Below are 21,970 nucleotides of genomic sequence, written 5' to 3' on the forward strand. Positions count from 1 at the left end.
TACTCACATGATAAAATATTTGGGAGTAAATATAACTAGAAGCACAAAGGATCTATTCAAAGAAAATTACACAACATTACTACAAGAAACAAAAAAAGACCTGGAGAAGTGGAAGAATATCCCTTGCTCATGGATAGGAAGACTCAATATTGTGAAAATGGCAATACTACCAAAGGCAGTTTACACGCTCAATGCAATCCCAATAAAAATACCAATCCCATTCTTCAAGGAGATGGAAAAGGTAATCTCCAGTTTCATTGGGAATGGAAAGAAGCCCTGAATAAGCAAAGCACTCCTCAAAAATGGAAAAAAGGTAGGAGGCATCTCACTCCCTGATTTCAAATCCTACTACACTGCCGTGGTGGTTAAGACAGCATGGTACTGGTACAATGACAGACGCATAGATCAATGGAATAGAATTGAGAGCCCAGAAATCAGCCCATCTACATATGGTCAACTGATTTTTGACAAGGAGATAAAATCAGTTAAGTGGGGAAACGACAGCCTTTTTAGCAAATATTGCTGGTAAAATTGGAAAAATATCTGCAGAATACTCAAGCAAGATTCACACCTCACTCCATATTCAAAAACCAACTCAAGGTGGATCATGGATCTAGGACTAAAACCAAGGACTATAAACTTCATTAAAGAAAAGCTTGGAAGAATTCTAACAGTCCTAATCCAGAACATAAACAGTCTTCCAAGTATCCTGAAAAATCTACAACCAGGAGAAGAGAAAATAGATGAATGGGACCTTCTAAGAATCAAATCCCTATGGACATCCAAAAACTTCTCCAACAGGGTAAAAAAGGAAGACACAGACTGGGAAAAAGTGTTTGGTAATGACATGCCAGATAAGGGACTTATATCTAGAATTTATAAAGTACTTTCTCAAAAAGTTGCAAATAGAGATACCATTTCACCCAGCAATTCCACTACTGGGAACATACCCCAAAGAGACCATAACTGACATCCAAGCAGATATATGCACACCCATAGTTATCACAGCTCTTTTCACAATAGCAAGGAGTTGGAAACAACCCAGGTGCCCATCAACAAATGAATGGATAGAGAAGCTGTGGTATATTCACACAATGGAAAACAAAGGAACACATTGAAAAACAAGGAACACATTCAATATTATTCAAAATGGGTGAGCCTGGAGGACATTATGCTGACTGAGATATCTCAGTCGCAAAAGGACAAATATTGCACGGTGCCACTGCTGTAAAATGGGACTGATATCAGGGTGGGGGTAAGACTGAGAAAAACTGGATAAATTGTGTATACTGCACTGAAACAGATGAGGGACTGAATAAAAGTGATGTATGATAGGGTATTATGGTTATCACAAGAGTCCACAATTAAGGTTGCATAGTGGAATGTACCTGGGGCGGTAGGAGGGGTGAGGGGGGATTTTGTACCAGGGAGGGAGTCTTTCTTTTACTTTTGAAAGAGAGGAGCGAACTGGGGGGCAGGGAGAGAGGGCTGGGCGGGGAGAGAAGTGTAGCAGTGGAAATCCAAATTCTCTGTAAATGTTCATTAAAATTATTTAAAAAATTACAAAAAAAAGTAAATACTGACAGGGAAAAAGACAAAACCTGCAAAAATATCACAGAAGAAGGAAGGAAAAAGAAAACACAACCAAATAAAACAACTATACAAGACCAAACTAGCTGCTTTATTCTTAAGGGAATGGAGGGAAAGTCACTAGATTAATAGAAGTGGAGCACCAAAAGAAAAATGACATTATTTATCATCAAGGCAGGGGATGTAACCCATGCTTTGGAGTAATGCATGTAGAAATATCCACATGAGAACCTATTTTGTGTGGATTTCACTAAACACAAGTAAATTTCGTTAAAAAGCAAGTTTCATTAAGGTTTTCTAGGCTGTTACCTTTATAGAAGCATGCTGTCAAGCCTTTTATCAATGCATTTGAACTACCAGTCTTTGGATTTGTAGAGTTACAATCTCCATGTTTGGATTGTAGCCTACTTGTAGAATATAAATTACTTACACTACAAATAGAATAATTTTTCTGACTTTACTCTGTTTATATGTTTTAATCTATTCCTTTGTTGTAACAGTAAAATTTCCTTTAGTTATACTTGAGGACTGTTTTAAACGTATTACAAGTAGTGAGATTATGAACAACAGATTCTTTAATGTCAAAGATATCTCTTAATTCTATTTCCTTTCCCCATCACTGTCCAGAGGACTGCTAGCGTGACAGTAAGAGTGACAAATATTTGCCAGTACGATGCATCAATGAGTCCAAGTTTCCCCAAATGAGCAAACCAATAAAATAAATGTGTAACCCCAAATGATTTTTATGTAAATATTGATACTTCAGGACGAGAAGGATAACACAATCTGCTTCCGGAAAAAATTTACAGCCTTGGAAACGTTATGGGACAATTCTATTCTGTCCCATAGAGTCATTATTAGTAACAGTAGATACAAGGGCACACAGAGAAGTTAAAATATTTTGTTTGATAGTGAAAACATAATGTATAAATGGACTTATATATAAAAAAAGAGGTAAGCTTTAGGGTGACAGGCTGAAAAGACTAAAAAAAAGTATAGAATACTTGGTTCATAGTTTCCAATATTCCTACTGGTGAAAAAAAAAGTTCTATGTCTGAATGAGTTTCTCTTTTTCTTGATGTGAAGAAAATAAATCATTAGTTTAGATCTCGGGTTTTTTGGCTCTTCTCTGCCCAAAACAGCAGTTGAACACCTGGTCTTTGCAAGCTTGCAAGTAATCATTGGGACCTTAAGGCAATTTCTTTCTTAGCCCCTAGCCTACCTGTTAGCATATAACTGCTGTTCTGATCATGTAAGAGACTGAAATGGTCTCTGAGACCTCAGGCGCTAGTGAAAAGAGGAGTGGCCATCAGGCTTCCCTCTCTGGAATTCAAACTTTGTGTCCAAGAATGTTAAGTTTTAGGCATCAGGGGTGGCAAGAGGGAGGAAGCTGGTGTAGGGTGGAGGCGACTAAGAATAGTTTACAAAGAATGGTACGAGTTGGTATGGTCCAAAGCTGGGGAGGTTCTTGAAGTTGAAATGTAATCTTCTTTGAGGGCTATAGCCTTTGATCTCCTGCAGTAAGTGCTTCAAATATTTTTCACTTTCTCCAAGCAAGGCAGTGCCATCTACACAATTCAGGTTGTTAGTGAGTCTTCCTACAATCCTGATAGCACATTTTTCTTCATAAATGCCAACTTCTGCAATGATTTTCTCAGCATACAGACTGAATCGGTGGAGAGAAAGAAAACAATTCTGATGTACACCTTTCCTGATTTTCAACCATGCAGTGTTCCCTTGTGCTGTTTTTACAATAGTTTCTTAGTCTAGATAGAGGTTTTGCATGAACACAATTCTGGGACTCTCCTTCTTCTGAGTGTTAGTCATAATTTGTCATGATCCATTCAGCCAAATGCATACACATAATCAAGAAAGCACAAGCAAATAATTTTCTGGTATTGTCTGCTTTTAGTTAAGATCCACCTGACATGTGCAATGATGTCTTCAGAGTCTATCTAGAATTTCTGGCAGTTCCCTGTCAATGAATGTTCCAACCATTTTCTTAATTTTCAAAATTTTACTTGCATGTTCTATTAGTGATGTATTTCCCCATTCCATCAGATTAAACAACGTGGATTTCTTAGGATTATATTGATATGCTAATGAGACTTTTTTATTATAGTGGTGGATGTAGTTAAGTGTCATGAAGTCCACTACAACACCTCAGAATCCTAGAAATATTGCTCTGAACCCTGTATTGTCCTGTGGCATAATTATGATCCCAGCTATACTAGATCTCATTGTGACAGCAATTTTGTCAATTCCTCTCCTTGTGAGTTTCCTCGTTTCACCAAACTTCACTCTTCTAAGCATAGTGTCCTTTTCCAAGAACCTAACCACATGTCTGAAGACAATCTTCTTTAGAACATAAAAGAGTCGCTTGAACAGCCAGCCAAGCAATGAAAAACTCTCAAAACTCTTGCTGCCATCAACACAGCCCTGATTCACAGCTATCTTTTCAGCAAGTTTTCAGAGGTTATGAATCACAAGGAAGATAGGGAACTGCCCAACATTCCCCCTCAGAGATGTTGGTGGATTTGAAACCCTTTAATAGGATACTTTTGAGTCAGTAGCACAGCTTCTGAGTAATTACGATACCAGGACTCCCTAGAAACTAAAAGGACCTAAAATCTCAAACTCATCACCATCCATTAAGAACCAACTCACATGGGCAGGTTTCTACATGCAGTAAATCACAAGAGAAGAGACTGTTTCTCTTTCCCCTGTGGAGCTGCTGGGGAATCGAATCTGTGGAGGAGGTTTTCTTCCCATGGATCGGCTGGTGGATTTAAACATGTGCCCTGGGTCTGCAGTACAATCCCTGATGGGCTAGGACACCAGAGCTCCCCAGAAACGAAAGGAAACTTGCAAATTCAAATTCATTACAATCTAGACAGAATCAACACACACCTGATCTTCTACTTAATTTTCAGGGCTGGGAACCCCAAGGAGAGAACATTCACCTTTCTGTCGGGAACTGTTGGTGGATTCGAACCTCCGCCTGTAAATTGGTGGTGCACCTCCCTATAAACTATGACTCCAGAGCTTCCAACCCCAGAAGAATGAGTCCAAAATATACATAGTCCTGTGCCCAATTCAAGAAGAAGAAAGAAACCCTTCGTTTAGGATGGGTGCCAGGGGATTCAGGCCATTAGGCTCCTAAATGGAGTTAAAACACGTTTTGCTTTGTTTACTACTAAGAATTGAGCTTTTCCTGTAAATGCATCACTATAAAAGAATGATAAACCATTTCGTATAAGCAGCAGAGATGTTAGCCCTCGATGCAAGCAGACAAGATGGAAGTGTGAACCTGCTCAGGTGTTCAGCTAAAGAAAGACCTGGCAATCCATTCCGGGGAGGATTCAATTCCTCCAAACACTGTGGATGCAGTTCCACTTTGTGTGATGCCTGGGGCCATGATAACCTGCAATCACAGCAATCAGCCTCAAGACCACCCTCATTTCTTTGTGAGTAGTCTCAGACAAGGAGGGAACGTGTCCATGTAGGGTAATGACCTCAGTTCTACAGAGGGTGAAGTCTCGTCCCAAAGAGAGGTGAGAAGGGATCCCAACGTTAGTAACAGATTTAGCCTGTAAAGCACTTTGCCCAAGATGCCTCCTGGGCCTGCAGTTCGAGGTGCCATGCCTTAGAGGGGGTGCGTAGACTTCTTTTACCGAGTGTGGGACAAGAACCCAGAATCAAGGGAGGGGGGAAATCTTGAGTGGGCACAAAAGAATGATGAACTTTTAACCAATAGGCAATAGGCTTTCTCCTGGCAGCGCGGGGAGGAGCCCCATGAACCGTTAGCAGCCTCCCCCCACCCCCACAGCTGCCACCGGATGTGACGACAGTAGACTTTTTTTTTTTTTTTACAAACGTAATACCGTTTATTTAACTTCAAAAACATTTCCGCATTCTAAAACATACAAAAAAATGAACAGAACATTGCAAACTGTGTTTAAGTACAGAAGGTTCTGGAACTTCCATGGATGCAGTGGCTCTTCATTTTGCTGACACTGAAGAGCTCTACACTTTGTTGACAAAGAAGGTTTAAAAACAACTGCACTTAACAAAACAAAAACAAACTCCCCCAAATCCAAATACTTTTTTCATGCCAGCCGAGCCCCCCCTCCTTTCCACAGCTAATGGTAGCAGATGCTATGTCACTATATACAAAAACCAGACAACCTGAAGCTACATGGATGCCCAGCGCAGTGTCAACAGGTCAGCTTCACAGTGCATGCCCTGAGCTCCAGCCCCCAATGGGCATCTTCCCCCCACCCCCAGCCTCAATGCCAAGCATGGACTACCAAGAGTTTCTCTCGGTTCTTTTGTCATTTTTACAAACTCTAGATATGTACAGCTGAAAACTCGGGATTCCTAGCCAACAACCATAGTTACCACCATCTTACAAATTAAACCAACGGGGAGGGGGATGTCAGAAACATCTTTAAATGCCTTGTCACACCAACAGCAAAGTGCACAGTGAGGAGAACACTACAGTGCCTTCCCATTGTAAAAATGCCTGGACATATGTACAGCTTTGAGACAGTTTCCGCGTGCTCTGGACACCCATGGCCACTTCATGGAAACCACTGACGACTTCTAGAGCACTTTGAAAAGACTACAAGATGATCATGATCCAATTTTGTAATTAAACCTAATGAGGGCAACAGACAGGTCTCCAAGAGATGCAGCAATCACGGCGGCCCCTACGCTAAGGTATTCACAAGGAGATAGAGAAACTGGGGTTTTATTCATCCTCCTCCTCCTCCTCCTCCTCCTCCTCCTCTTCCTCTTCTTCTTCCTCCTCCTCGTCCTCTTCGTCCTCCTCTTCGACCTTTTTCCGGGCTACTTTAGCAGGGCCCTTCGCGCCATCAAACTTCCCCTTGGACTTATAGTCAGCGACATCCTTCTCATACTTCTCCTTCAGTTTTGCTGCCTTGTTGATGTAAGGCTGCTTCTCGCCATCACTCAGGTTATTCCACATCTCACCCAGCTTCTTGGCCACATCACCAATAGAGATGCCAGGGTGTGTTGACTTGATCTTAGGACGAAATTCAGAACAGAACAAGAAGAATCCAGACGGAGGCCGTTTGGGGGCATTAGGGTCCTTCTTCTTCTTGCCTCCTTTCGCTGGCCCGTAGTCCTTCATTTCTCTGTCGTAACGTACCTTGTCGGCCTTGGCCATCTCATCGAACTTGGCCTTTTCTTTTCCAGACATAGTCTTCCATCTCTCGGAGCACTTCTTGGAGAATTCAGCAAAATTGACTGGAACCTCTGGGTTTTTCTTCTTATGTTCTTCTCTGCACGTCTGCACAAAGAAGGCATATGCAGACATCTTGCCCTTTGGTTTCTTAGGGTCACCTTTAGCCATCTTAACACGAAACACGAAAGGCTTCTTCTTCTTACGCTTTGGAGGCTTCAAGGGAAGGAGGTTCTGCTCTTCTGTCTCCAACTCCACCTCCACCTCCGCTCCAGAGAAAGTGTCTTCTTCCATGGAGCTGGAGCACGTGGTCTGAAGGTGAGACGTGCTTTCCTCATCAGAACCCTGCTGTAGGGTGCTTTCACTAGCCATCTCGACACACGGGGCTCCCTGCAGAGCGTCGAGGGCCCAGCAATGACTACGCAGCAGCTGCGGGCCGTGCGCGAGCCGCTTCCGAACAAGGGGCGCGCCGTCGGGTCTTTTATCCCCCAGAATATCCGAAGGGGGGAAGATGCTCGTAGCTTCCAGAATCTCTGGTCGCTCATCAGACAAGGACGCTTGACTCCAAGTCTACCCAACGCCCTGGTGAGGACCCTAAATGTAGACCTGGGGGACCACCCACTCTAAACAGTGTAGGCTTATCATGGGACCAGTCCCACCGACAGGCTCAGATCTACTTGATCTATGTTGACCTGTAAAGTCGGGGGTGGGGGCGGACCACGGGGTGAGGGTGGGTACAACTCAAGAAGGCGGAGGGTGCGGAGACCTTGACCCTTATTAGAGAGCGGCGGACGACCCTCAGAGCCAATGGGGAGTCCTCATTACCTAAGATGACCCCTCAATGCGATGCTCCGCTCTGAATGCATCCAGAAAGGTGTACCATAATACGCACCACCCTCACTTTCCTTCACCCCCGAGGATGTCTGGGCATAAGCCTTGAACCACCAATGCTTCATTCAGGGGGATCTAGTCAATAGAGGGGGAATGGGAAGTCTTAGTGGAGGGTCCTAGCCAGAAGGTGGGGTGAGGACTGGAAGGAACATACATGATACTAGGAACTGTGGGGGTATCAAAAACCTCTCCCATTACCACAATCTCCAAAACTCTCCCCAACTGTTTAGTGACATCAAAGAACTCCAGAAAACATGGCGCTGCAGCTTCCAACAGGGATATCGAAGGGGGTGTGGTCAGGTGCTGGAGGGGCGTGGCCTCAAGGCAGCAAATTGTAGGGTCTCAAAATAGCGCACAGTAAGGGGGGAAATGCTGGGGATGGTGGAGACCACTCAATGCAAAATGGGGAGGAGGGCTGGGGTGTGCCTACCTTTTCCATGGCCCTAGGATCATAGGACTGAAGGAAAAGGATGGGTAATCTGCTCCCTTGGAATTGACTGCATAGGAAAACCACTACAGGGTCATCTACAGGTTGAACCCAAATTGATGGTACACAACACAAAGTGTGGTAGCGTGAGCCATTGGGTCCTGAAAAAGATCTCCTCTGTTTCACAATCTCGAAGACATACCCTGACTGCTTTTTGATTGGAAACAATCTTCACAAAACACGTCTATTCTGACTCCAACAGGGAATTCTCAGGAGGTAGAGTCCTGTGTCGAAGGTTTTGGCCTCCAGTCTGCAAAATTGGAGGCCACACAACAGAGGAAGGAGACGTAGACCCTAACAAGAATCAAGGTTAGTAGAAGGGAGTGGAGAGCATTATTCTAAATGAACTTATTCAGTCCCATAAAGACAAATATGGTATAAGACCATTATTGTAGAAGGTATATGAGGATCCATGGGTTGGAGGGTGAAAGCAGAGGGGTGAGGATGAGCAGGGAGTAGGGTGGATGGGTAGCGGGTGGTTAATCATAGGGTTATACAATTTCATGGACAAAGAAAATGGGAAAGATCTGGTGTGAAACAAATGTATACGAACTTTTTAAGTAAACCAATATAAAATAAACATTTTATTTTCATTTTAAAAGAGAAAAGAGAGGAAAGCTTAGGACACAGATGCTGATGAGGTGATTCTTCCCTGAAAAAGGGGGACACATAAAAGCCCAGACATGACTCCAGATCTGTGGGAGTCAAAATTTGGATACAGAGCCAGGAGGGTGTACACTCTTTCAGAGCCTGTCAGGGAGATGACCAACCTGGTCAGAGGGGCAGAAAAGGTGAAGACTGGGGGGAGGACGGGTTACAGCTGAGACATCCATGTCAGCAGTGGGGATAGAACTGCTCATTCAGTGTTTCCTTGTGGGGCCTAAAAAGCTTGGAGGTGTCACTGTCACAAGAGCAGCAGGGAGGGTGTTCCAGGTCCTGAAAGAATAGGGCTCTGCACTACCCCAGCACAGTGGTTTACCTACTATCCACCCCTGCTAGTCACAAGAAGCCCCGGCAGAACTGGCGGTGTACAACTTTCCTCTTACTTCCTACACAGGGTCCCGAGCAGAAGCAGACCCTCTCTCTAATCTTCAATGGGTCTGCATCACCCATTCGTCTCCTATACTTGACTACCAGGGCTCATCATGCCTCGTGGTCACAAGAGTAAGAATCGTGCCCGTTGGAAGCGCCGCCAGACTCAAGGGGAAACCCAGGCCCCTGAAGAGGCGAAGGCCGCTGATGCAGAAGAGGAAACCCAATCTCCCTCATCTTCCCCTCTTTATAAGGCTTCTCCTCCTTGTGAGGATTCTCCACCTCCTGAGGATGCTCCACCTCCTGAGGATTCTCCACCTCCTGAGGATTCTCCACCTCCTGAGGATTCTCCACCTCCTGAGGCTTCTCCACCTCGTGAGGCTTCTCCACCTCGTGAGGCTTCTCCACCTCGTGAGGCTTCTCCACCTCGTGAGGCTTCTCCACCTCGTGAGCATCCTCCTCCTCGTGGGGCTTCTCAGCGTCTCCCTGGTCTTTCCACTGAGCTGAATTCTCAGAGAGTCCCACCCATCCCCAAAATTGATATGTGTGTCTACTGCACAGAGGATGATGAGGGTGACCTGGGCGAATATGGTGGGTGTGGGGGTGCTAGTTCCTCAGGGGGCGCCGCAGGGGGCCCCCAGAAAGATCCTCTCATCAAGAGGATGAGACTCCTGGTGCAGTTTCTGCTGCACAAGTATAAGATGAAAGAGCCATTGATCACCAAGGAAGAAATCTTGAAGATCATCAACAGGCAGTACCAGGAGCGCTTTCCTGAGGTCCTGCAGAGAGTCTCTGAGCACATGGAGCTGGTCTTCGGCCTTGAGCTCAAGGAAGTCGACCCCAGCGTTCCAACCTACCTCCTGGCCAATGTGCTGGAGATCAGCCGGGAAGATTATCTCTTTGATAGTAAGACGTTCCCCAAGTATGGGATGCTGCTGCCTATCCTGGGCATGATCTACATGAATGGAAACCAGGTCAGCGAGGAGCAGCTCTGGCAATTCCTCAATCGAGTTGGGGTCTCTGATGGGAAGAGGCACTTCCTCTTTGGAGACCCCAGGAAGCTCATCACCAAAGATATGGTGCAGGAAAAGTACCTGGAGTACCGCCAGGTACCCGGCAGCGATCCTCCAACTTTCCAGTTCCTGTGGGGTCCCAAGGCCTATACCGAAGCCAGCAAGGCCAAGGTCCTAGAGTTCATCCTCAAGATGCAGAGAATGGATCACAAGGCCTTCAAAATCCTGTTTGTGGAAACTTGAAGAGAGGAAGAAGAGAGAGCAGCAACCATGAAGTGGTCCGCGGGTAATTTTAATGCCAGGGCCAGGGCCCGATTCAGGGCAAAGTCCAGCAAGGCCTCCCGTTAAAAAATAGAGTAAAGGGCACATACACGCCTTCGTAGGTGTCCATTATATATGAGTTACAGGTAGATTTAGCACATTTTCTTAAGTTCTACCTTTATATTGAGGTTGTCTTTGTAACCAGAAATGGAATATACCATCATACACTTTTTTCTTTTGTGCAGATTTCAATGTTAACATGGTGTGTTTGGTTAAACAAATGGAAAAATCCTTGGATTCTTTTTGTGAAACGCAGGTAGCTAAGCTGGTAGAGGAACAGGGGCAAATCCTTGAACAAGTCAGAAAAATCAATAACCAAGATGTACAAACAGAGGAAGATGGGGAGAGAGTATACAACAAGTAGTTATTCTTAGTTTCCAAGATTCCTATTGGTTGAAAAAAATAAATTCTATGCCTGAATGTGTTTCTTTTTTCTCAATGTGTAGAAGTAAATAAATCATTGATTTAGATCTTTTCTTCACATGTTTATTCTTTTCCTAGACAGTAATGAACACCTGGTCTTTGCAAGCTTGCAGGTAATCATTGGGATCTTTAGCAAATTCTTTCTCAGCCTCTAGCCTACCTGTTAGCACACAATAGCTGCTCTGATCATGGAAGAGGCTGGGATGTACTCTGAGACCTCAGGTACTACTGAAAAGGGGTGAGGCCTTCAGGATTTCGTCTGGAGGAAATCAAACTTTGTGGTCGTGAATTTAAGTTTTAGCTAACAGAGTGGCAAAAGGGAGGTAGCTGGGATGGGATGGGGGCAACTCGGGAATTAGGAGTTTACATGGGATGGTGGGAGTTGTAAAGGGTTCAGAAGTTGGGGAGGTTCTAGATGTTGAGATGCAGTCTACATTGAATCCTATAGACTTTGATCTTCGGCAGTAAGTGCTTTAAGTCTTCCTTACTTTCTCGAAGCAATGTTGGGCCATCTGCATTTAGCAGGTTGTTAAGGAGCCTTTCTCCAATCCTGATGTTACAGTCTTCTTTTTTATTATGAACTGTTTTTTTAAATTATTCTTTGGTTATGAAACAATTCTTAAATATCAGAGATAATACCTATTTCTATTTCCTTTCCTGATCACTGTCCAGAGGACTGCCGGTGCCAAAGCCATAAATGACAAGTATTTGCCAATGTGCTACAACAGCCAAGTCCTTCATGTTTCCCCAAATGAGCACACCGAAAAAAATAAAAGTATTTCTCAAAATTATTTTTATGTAAATATTAGTATTTAAGTAGCAGAATAAAGAGATAATTTGCTTCCATAAAAATATATAGCCTTTTGAAAGATTATGGGACAACTTTACGAGGTCTCATAGGGTCGTGCTGTGGTGCTGGAGAAGAGTATTGAATGTACCATGGACTGCTAGGAAAACAGATTCATCCTGGAAAGGGTTAAACAGGGCGGCTCCTTGGAGGCAAGGACTCTGAGGCTCCGTCTAACATAATTTGGACATGTTGTAAGGAGAGACCAGGTCCTTGGAGAGGGACATCATGCTTGGGAGGGTGGAGTGCAGGCACAGGAGGGGAAGGCCCTCTATGAGGTGGACTGATTCATTGACTGGGGTAATTGGGATGGGAGTGTCAGAGACAGTGCGATTGGCACACGACAGAGCAGAGTTTAGGGCTCTTGTACATAGAGTTGCTATGAGTCACAAGCAACTCGACGGCACATAACAACAACATAAGGTCGTTATAAGTAGCAATTGACACAAAGGCAATAGCTACTGGTGTTTACACAAAGAAGTAAAAATTAAACATTTGGCTTGACATTGAAATTGTAATGAAATTGTATTATTTCTTAAAAAGACAGGCAGGGGGGAGCTCTGGTGGCCTAGTGGCAAGAAGTTGTACTGCAATCCCAAAGGTACACTGTTCAAATCCACCAGATGCTCTGCCGGAGAAGGAGGGACAATCTCCTCCTGTACCTGTCAGATCTGATTTGACTGTACATGCACAAAAAATAACAAAAGTTTAAAAAAAAAAAGACAGGCAGGAAAGAAATAATAAAAATTACCAGTAAAAAAAAAAAAGCACAAGTATACATTTTTCTAGTATTTGCTCCTTTCAGTTAATATTCACCTGGCATCAGCAAGCATATCCGCTTTTTCATGATCTCTTCTAAATCTACCTAGAATTTCTGGCAGTGTCCTATCGCTGTACAGTTCCAGCTATTTTTCTAATAATCCTCAACAATCTTTTATTCACATGCTATATTAACAATGAGTTTCCACATTCTAACTGATTATCTTTCTGATAACGGGGAAAAACATGGATGGTTTAGGATTATCATATTATGTTAAAGACCCTGTTTTACTATGGTTATTGATGTTAAATGTCATGAAGTCACCTACATCTCATAGCCACCCTAACAAAATGGCTGTAAACACTTTTTTCCTGTGACATCATTAGCACCCCAGCTTTGCTAGAGCCCATTGTTACAGCCATTTAGTCAATCCCTCCACTTGTAGGTTTTCCACTACTTCACCAAAGTTCCACTTTTATGAGCATTTTTCCTTTGCCAAGGACCATCTCCTCCTAACAACAAATCTGAAGGCAATCTCCTTTAAATATAAAAGGGCAGATTGAACAGCCAACCAAGCAACAAGGTGACGAAGCATATCACATGGCAAACAGAAGCTGGGGCATCATTGCCCTCAAGTTCGAACCAACCAATAGCTAGAGGCTAGAAATGGCTAAAGGGGGCAGTGTCCCCTTTTCTGCAAAGAGCAGCAGGTGAATTCCAACTGCAAGCCTTTGAGTTGGCAGAGCAACCCCTTACACAGAGGTTGCCAGAGTTCCCTTTAGATCTCCTAGGAATCAACATGGGAAACTCTTGGAAAACCATGATTGGTGGAACCCCAGAGCATGCAGCCCTCAGTCACCTTTGTACCTTGGAAATAAACTTATACCAGTGGTTCAATGTTTATCCAAACAGCAGGCATATAAGGGGAGCAGTAACACCAGAGAGATACTGACTCCTTAGAACAATCAAACATGCAAGGGCATCATTTGCTCAGGAATAAAGCTCAAAAGCCAGGAAGGGGTAGCATAGAAGGATCTATGGCTCGATGGGGATGAGAATCACAGGGAAGAATAGGGAAAAGTGTCCTTTCTACATGAGTATTATAATCAGTGTCACAAAACCAAAGGTGCAGGAGTGGTTGTATCAAAAATGAATGTGCTCAGATGAAAATTCAAAAAGGGAAATTGCTTAGGTTGCTTTTAAAAATTATACACAAGTAGCCAAATGTGCTTATTTGTCCCACAGGGAGCTTCCAAATGAAAGCAGTGGAGTGTCAATTCCTAGATGTTGGCCTTCACTGCAAGGTGATTTTAAGTAAAAACTTTTTAATTGGGCTTCTTGGGGCTCTGGTAGCAGAGCATAGCGGATCAAGAATTCAGCTACTAACCAAAAGTTTGGTTGTTGAATGACAAGATCGTGCGTTTTTGTTAAAAAATTATACCCTTATAAAGACCTACTACTCTATCTTACAGGGGTGCTTTGAGTCAGAATTGACTTAATGGCACTGGGTGTCTTTTAGGCGGGATTTAGGTGGGGCTGTGGAAGTGGTGGACAAAGGTCAGGCCCCTGAGTTGTGTGTCTTAATTATTGAGTGCAACTTTAACAGAAATACCAGAAGTACTTGCTTTTTACAAACAAAAATTGATTTTCTGACCACTTAGGAGACTAGAAATCCATATGGAGGATATCAGCTCTACAGAAAGGCTTTCCCTCTGAGGGCTCCTAGGGATTCTCTGTGTGTACTTCTCTGTCAGGCCGTCTGTGGAATTCCTGGGTTTGTAGTTTATGTAGCTTTGGTCTTCTACAAATAATGTCACTATGGCTCTCTTAGATGTCAAAAGTCACTGGCTTCAAATATATCCCCCCCCCACACACACACACAGGGACTTATTAGCAGAGTAATGAACACCTTACTCCCATATGGGATTATTTCAATAGGTAGATCTAGGGCTTGCAACGCTTTATTATTAAACGTGTTTATGGACAACTTTGGATTAGGAGAACAGATTCTTCCAATTTCACTCATTCTCCAAATTGTAAAGCTCTATAAATAATCTCCCCCTCATCCTCCACATCCTCAACCCTCTGCATCCACCCAGCCCCTTAGATCCTTATACTTATTATATAATAATGGTTTTATACAATATTTTTAGTTGTGGGATTGAATTAGTTCACTGAGAATAATGTGCTCTAGTCCCTCTTAAATGAGGTAGTAATTTACAAAATCATTACTCCTGCATGCTGTATAGTATTCCATTGTGTAAGAGTACCTTAATTTCTCAATCCATTTGTTTGTTAGCACGTTGCCTCAAATGACGGCAAATGTGTTTCTAAGCATGGTCATCAATTGAAAAGTGTGCGGCAACTTGTTTACACAGTGTTTAGTACTGGGCTAAAAAAAGCAATGGAAACTGGCAGTTACTCTAGGCACTTCCTTTCTGGAAAACCCTTGGAAGCTCCTTAACAAAGCTTTGATACAGGAAAAGTATCTGGAGTACCGCCAGGTGCCAGGCAGCAATTCTCCAAATTTCCAGGTCCTGTGGGGTCCCAAGGCTCATACCGAAGCCAGCACGGCCAAGTACTTCACTGAACGTCCACTTTTCTGAGCATTATGCCTTTTCCAAGGTCTAGCACCTCCTAACACCGTATCTCAAGTCAATTTCTTTAAATAGCAAAGAACAGATTGAACAACCAACCAACCAACCAGGGGAGAAAGAACAGCTCAGGGAAAACAATCTGGGGCCTCATTGCCCTCAAGTTGGAACTGATCTGCTATATAGGTTAGAAATGGCTTGGGAGCCAACTGATCAACTCCCCCCATCCTCACAGCGGCTGGTGAATTCCCACTGTGGGTCTTTGGGTTGGTAGAGCAACACCCTACACATAGATGTCAGTGTTCCCTTGAGACCTCCGGGGAAATGACATTCAAAACTCTCACTGCCATCAACTCAGCCCTGATTCACCGCTGTCCCTTCAGCGAGTTTTCAAAGGTTATAGATGGCAAGGGAGATAGATGCCCACCTTTTTCTTGTAGCACTTCTGGTGGATTTGAAATCCATTTAAGGTGTCCGCCATTGGGTGAACAGCACAGCTCCTGACAGACTACACCACCAGAGCTCCCTAGAAATGAGAAGAAACAAAAATATCAAACTCCTTTGCCACCCAGTGAGAACCAATACATATGGGCATGTTTTTAAATGCAGTAAATTGCAAGAGAAGAGATTGTTTCTCTTTCTCACATCGAGCAACTGGGGAATCGAACCTGTGAGGGAAATCTTCCCCCTATGGATGGGCTGGTAGATTTGAACATGTCAAAGAAATCAAAGTCCAAAATGTAGGAACACGAAGCAGATGGTGAGGGATTATAGACTAAGTGGTCAATTCTTGGTTTCTGTCACTCGTTTTGGCTAAAAAAAAAAAAAGTTCTTAAGGTTCAAAGATGTTAAGACATTAAATAGTCGAAATAAACATTGCAGGGAGAGATCAAACCTAGTCTGAAGACCTCACCGCCCGGACATTCATGTTGGACCATTTCTTCTCGGTCCTCTCCACAGAAGAGCACAGAAGCTGGAACCTCACAGTATGAAGGCATAGTCAGAAGGGCTCCCTAGCAAGTGTAGTTTTAGAATTTTCTCTTTTGTCTTAAATATTCGTGTACATTTTAAATTCTATTTTAGGACACATTACTCTATAACCCTCTCAACTCATTACCAATGAGTTGGAACCAACTTAAAAAATGACCCTCTAGGAGGTTTTCAGAGACTGGAAATCGCATGGGAAGCAGTAGCCCATCTTCTTCCCAAGGAGACACTGGTGGATTTGTTCCACGTTTGTGTTACCTGCTCCACTCCCCATGGACTGCTCCACCACATCTCCCTTCTCTGACTTAATGGTGTTTTATCATAAAGAAAACCATAACTCACTACCTTTCTGCTTCATTAATGTACCAAATGCAGTTGTATTGTAGTAATTTTAGAGCACTGGGTTGAATGAAGTGGATTAATTCTACATGTCGAGGAATTTTTATAATCCCAGTCTTCATGTCTAATTGACTCTGGGCCCCATGTCTTCCTCTTCTAGACATGGATCCAGTGTTCCAGCTGGCGTTTTACCGTCTGCTTCCTCAGATGTTTATATTCCCGCAGTCTAGTTTCTTCATAGCACTGTCATGGAAATCTCAGGGTTGGCGGGTCCTGCTCTTGGCTTCATCCTCAAGAGTTACTCTAGTAACTATGCTGTCAAGTCAGAACTGACTTGTTGCCGACACTCGAGTGGGTTTTCAGAGCAGCAGATCACATGGGCAGTGACTATTCCTCCTTCTCCCGTGGAGCTGCTGGTGGATTTGAACTGTGTGCCTTTGGGATTGCAGCACAGCTTCTTACCACTAGGCCACCAGAGCTCCTTAAGTGTCATTTTAGAGGGTTCATCACAGAAGGACAGTTATTCAATAGCAACTTTCTTGATAACCAATCGTATAAATCACTTGTGTGTCATTTCATACATATCCTTCATTTGTGAGCATTAAAGCGATATGAATTATTTTGAAAATGGATATTAATTTGGTGATGTCTTGAATAAACTGCTATTAAGTCTTGCTTTCTGTGAGAAAAGTGCCAACTCATAGCAACCCCGAAGGACATAGCGGAGCAGCTCTACCGGGTTTTAAAGCCTGTGATCCTTTATGGACGTAGACTGCCGTTTCATTCTCCCATTGTGTGGCTGTGGGTTTGAACTGCTGACCGTTCAGTTATGAGCTGAGCTTTTAACCACTGTGCCACCAGGGCTCTGTGAGTTGGAATCAACTTGACAGCATTGAGCTTAATGAGAATACATTTCATTTACTCTCCACACTATTCTTTAGTATCCAAATAAATATGAATATTGCATATAATGGCATTTTGGCCTATATCAGGATGCTGTACAGTATTTGAAACATAAAATAAAAATTCAGTATATTTTCTGAAAAAAAAAGTTCTATGCCTGAATATTTTATTTTTATCTTTTTCCTGATGTGCAGAAGAAAATGTCCAAAGAGCCATTGTGCTCCTCCTCTTTGCAATCTTGCAAGTAATCATTAGGACCTTTAGGCAATTTCTTTCTCAGCCCCTCACCTACCTGTTAGCACAAAATAGCTACTCTGAACATGGAGGAAGCTGAGATGGTCTCTGAGACCTAAGGCACTAGTGAAAGGGGGAGAGGCCTTCAGGCTTCCCTCTCACATGGAAATCAAACTTTGAGGTTGTAAATTTAAATTTTAGGTACCAGGGATGGCAAAAGGGAGGAAGTATAAGTGGGGGGGTGACTCAGGAATAGGAGTTTACATGGGATGGTGAGAGTTGAAAAGGGTCAGAAGTTGGGGAGGTTCTTGATTTTGAAAGTTGTAATCTCAGATCTTCTGCAGTAAGTGCTTTAAGACTTTCTCCTTTCTCCAAGCAACATTGTGCCATCTGCATAACACAGGTTGTTAATGAGTTTTCATCCAATCCTGATGCCACATTCTTCTTCATAAAGTCCAATTTCTGAAATTATTTTCTCAGCATACAGACTGAATTGGTGGGGGGAAAAGATAACAATTCTGATGTACACCTTTCCTGATTTTCAACCACGCAATGTTCGTTTGTCCTGTTTGGACAACAGACTAGATATAGGTTTTGCATAAGCACCATTCTGCAATTTTCAGTCTTCTCAATGTTAGACTTATTCGTCACAATCCATATAAATGTCTATGCATAATCAAGAAAGCACAATTGGGAACAGGGTCAGTAGCCTGTGGTGAGAGACTGAGCTTAGAGCAAAAGGGAAGAGGAGGATTGAAATGATGTGGGTAACAAAGGGTTGTGGGTGGGGTGGGGGAGGGCAATGTAACAGCTTGGGGTGAGGGGACCTACAGGAGAGGGAACTTGAAGCTTCAATTTAAGGATAGAGCTGGCAGTGCTGTAGACAATCAGCTTGACTGTAGGTACTTCAGGTGCACAAAGAACCCATAAAAACAATGACCTCTCGCACACATAGATATGGATTTAAAAACTGAGGAGGCCAGACAGGGACAAAATCCCCAGTAGAGCCAATATATTCAACAGCCCAAACCTAAGGAGCTGTACATATTTGCCAGAGGAACAGTTCCTCTTTCTTTCCTTTTAGTTAGCAGTGCAGAACACTCAGGTAAGCTCTTCCTTCCTCAATGAACCTGGAATAGCACTCCCTACCTGTGATGCAATTAGACTTTCTCTTGAACTTGGGGCCTGTATATCCAGGAGTCCTAACCTGGTTTCCAGGGAGTTCACAGATGAAGCTCTGTAGCCCAGGAAACTCAGGATACTGTGGGCAGTACTATGAGTCCTGAGAAAGTCTCACTCATGGCCACTTTGCTGTATATGCTTGTTGCACAGGGGCTGATGGAGGTAGCCAGGGCCAGTATGGTGGGGGTGCAAGTTCCTCAGAGGCCACTGCAGAGAGCCCCCACAAAGATCATCTCAAGTGGATGAGCTTTCTGATGCAGTTCCTGCTGCACAAATATAAGTTGAAAGAGCCAATGATCAAAAAGAAATCATAAAGATCATCAACAAGAAGAACCAGAAGCGCTTTCCTGAGGTCCTGCTGAGTCCCTGAGCACATGGAGCCGGTCTTTGGCCTTGAGTTCAAGGAAGCTAACCCAATGTTCCAACCTACCTACCAGAGATAAGGTGGGAATATTATTAAATTGATAGTAAAAGTTTCCCCACGTATACGATGGTGGGAGTTGAGAAGGATTGGAATGTGGGAGTTTAGAAGGCTGAAAGCTCAGCCTCCAGATACTCAAACTGGAATGGAAACTGGCTCTCAGCAGTTATTCTTGGATTATGTGTAAAGCATACAGAAATATCGAGCCATCTTGTCCCAGTACTCCTCAACACATGCAATGGCTAGCTTTTTATGCACCTCATTTCCGGGAAGTTTATAAGAAAGAAAGAGATGCACTCTTAGGTGAGATGTCAAGAAGTCAATGTTTAAGCATTTGTGCCTCAGGCTCGGGGGGGGGGGGACACACTATATTCTACTCCATGAAAAGGATATTGGAATTAAAGAAGATATCTTACCTGTCCATTGGCAAACTCCAAGGGTAAATTTTTGGGAAGGTGGTAATTTGATTTTGGGAATGCAGTAATAACAGACTCCAGGGGGTGGTATTCCTATCTGAAAAGGACCTACTCTCTCTGGTAGTCTGAATTTGCCAGTGTCCTCAAGGGAGAAAGATGGACAATATCCTCTCATGCAATTAAAACCCACAGAAGACCCACTAGAGGGGCAGCTATGAGTTGCTTCTAACTTGACTGCAATGAGTTAGTTGGAAAGCAGCTTAGAGCTGTGATAAATTTAGTAATTCCAAGACTTTTGCATTACATTAAGAGAGTCTGTTAGAATATCACATGGTATATTTTTCCACTAGAAACTGAATTGTATCTGTCTTAAATATACTCTGTAAATCCCTACCCCAGATCTCTTTATAATCCTATTTGGGATTATATTCTTATATTAATAAGTTTTTTAAAAATTATAGTAGTTTACGTACAAAATTCGAATGCATTGTTTTCCAGAACAGATTCTTCCAATTTCTCTCACTCCCCCCAATAAAATTGTATAACTCCATGATTAATCCACCCCCCCTGCACATTCTCATTCCTCTGCTTCCACCCTCTCCCCTTGGATCCTTATATTCATTCTACAATAATGGTTTTATACAGTATTTGTCCTTGTGTGCCTGAGTAAACTCACTCAGTATAATGCTCTCCACTCTGCAAGTCATAATGCAGACATAAAACAGCAGATTTAGTAAGTGATCAAAGTAGTAAACAAAGGTGGGGAGAAGACAGAGCTTGGCATGTGAAATCTTCCAGGACGTAGAAATAGTCTGATAACAAGGTCACGTTCTTGTGAATAGCTCCAAGACATGGAAACAAAGCTTTTCTTTAGACCCAACTTCTAGAATCCAGACTATTGAAAATAATTCAGACTAGATAAAATAAATCCCTGTTTGTTCAAGATTTCTCATTATCCTTTTGCTGTTAGGACAACTTACACTTAACAGTACTACTCTGTTTAGGGTGGCATGAATGTTTCTCCATGAGTACCATGCTAACAGATAGTTGGAGGTTCAAATTCACTGAAGCATGGCAGAAGAAAAGCCTGGCAATCCTTTCTGATAGAGATTTCACTCATGAAAACACTGTAGATGCAGTTTTACTCTATAACACCTGCGGCCACGATGAACTGCAATCAAAGCTCTAAAATGCCTGGGAGGGGGGAGCCATATAATTTCTGAGTGCCCTCAGGAGGGAGGATAGTGACCTAATATGGGACAAAAAGAAGGTTTGATTTTTTTTTTTGTTTTTTTTTTTGTTGTTGTTGTTTTTAATGGCGTAAGGTATGGACGCTAGTTTAAATGGGAGGGCCTAAACCCAAAGTAGACTTTGCCCAGATGCTGAAACCAGATGGTGATCCAGGCAGGAGTCCTCCCTAGGCCCTGGGCGGGAGTAACCATGTGGCATGCCCTCACCTGTGCTTCGGCAACCTTTCTGAGTTGTTTCGCTTTTTTAGAAACTGTGATTCAGGTCTGTGTAGGTAGAAAGCCCAGACTTTGGTAAGTATTAAGGTGAGGACTCCCAGTGAGGACAGAGGGACCACTGACCGCAAAAGAATGGTTTCCATACTATCGTCCCTTCGAGAACCTCCATCCATATTAGCACGCGAAAGCCCGCCTACATCCGCCTTCACCGGAGGTGACGCATGCAAACTTTATCTCCACGGAGCGCAGAAGGCGGGAAGACGTGCTCGCGCTTCCGTGCAGAATCTTCAGCCCCTGAACAGCCGAGGATACGGAACGCCAGGACTGCTCTGGAGCCCAGGTGAGGACCCAAGTGGACAGAGGGGACTGTCTAACCCACAACTGTGTAGGGTGCAGCAGGGTCCCGGCCCCCCTCCAGGCTCAGATCTACTTGATCAAATTCAGCCTGAAAAGTCTCGAGGAAGGTATTACCATGGTGTAAAGGCCGGCCGGCGCAGCCCATGTGGGAAGGGGGTGGTGACCTAGACTCTTATTTAAGACCAGATGGTTAGCCTTAGAGCAAATGTGGAGCCCTTGTTGCCTAAAACTGACGAGTTAAGGTGCCACCTTTGTTCTCCGTTTTAGGAATCCCCCCACCCCATGTGCGCGCGCACGCACACACCCCCACACACACCCCAGACAGGTATCCCAATGTCCAGTATCCTGAATATGCTAGCAAGGTGGAGGTCTGGGTCTGTGCCAGGACCCCCATCCCCATCCCCGCCACATACACGGGCGCGCGCACGCGTGCACACCCCCCCCCCAGACAGGTATCCCAGTGTCCAGTATCCTGAATATGCTAGCAAGGTAGAGGTCTGG

At 43.6% G+C, this 21,970-nt stretch overlaps 2 protein-coding genes across 2 annotated transcripts; one reads left to right on the forward strand and one right to left on the reverse strand.

Moving 5' to 3' along the window:
• Positions 1-6,343: 6,343 nt before the first annotated feature.
• On the reverse strand, positions 6,344-6,979 carry LOC102856828 (high mobility group protein B3-like). Its single transcript, XM_006885043.1, has one exon. The coding sequence runs from the start codon at positions 6,965-6,967 to the stop codon at positions 6,344-6,346; it is 624 nt and encodes a 207-aa protein (XP_006885105.1). The 5' UTR covers positions 6,968-6,979.
• A 2,340-nt stretch (positions 6,980-9,319) lies between these two features.
• LOC102858321 (melanoma-associated antigen B4-like) lies at positions 9,320-10,462 on the forward strand. Its single transcript, XM_006885089.1, has one exon. The coding sequence runs from the start codon at positions 9,320-9,322 to the stop codon at positions 10,460-10,462; it is 1,143 nt and encodes a 380-aa protein (XP_006885151.1).
• Positions 10,463-21,970: the final 11,508 nt, after the last annotated feature.

Source organism: Elephantulus edwardii, unplaced genomic scaffold (assembly GCF_000299155.1).
Source record: "Elephantulus edwardii isolate Elephantulus edwardi_28Jun2011 unplaced genomic scaffold, EleEdw1.0 scaffold00040, whole genome shotgun sequence".
NCBI lineage: Eukaryota > Metazoa > Chordata > Mammalia > Macroscelidea > Macroscelididae > Elephantulus > Elephantulus edwardii.

Coding starts and splice junctions, on each gene's coding strand:
- LOC102856828 (XM_006885043.1), bottom strand. CDS start 6,967: ATGGCTAAAGGTGACCCTAAGAAACCAAAGGGCAAGATGTCTGCATAT.
- LOC102858321 (XM_006885089.1), top strand. CDS start 9,320: ATGCCTCGTGGTCACAAGAGTAAGAATCGTGCCCGTTGGAAGCGCCGC.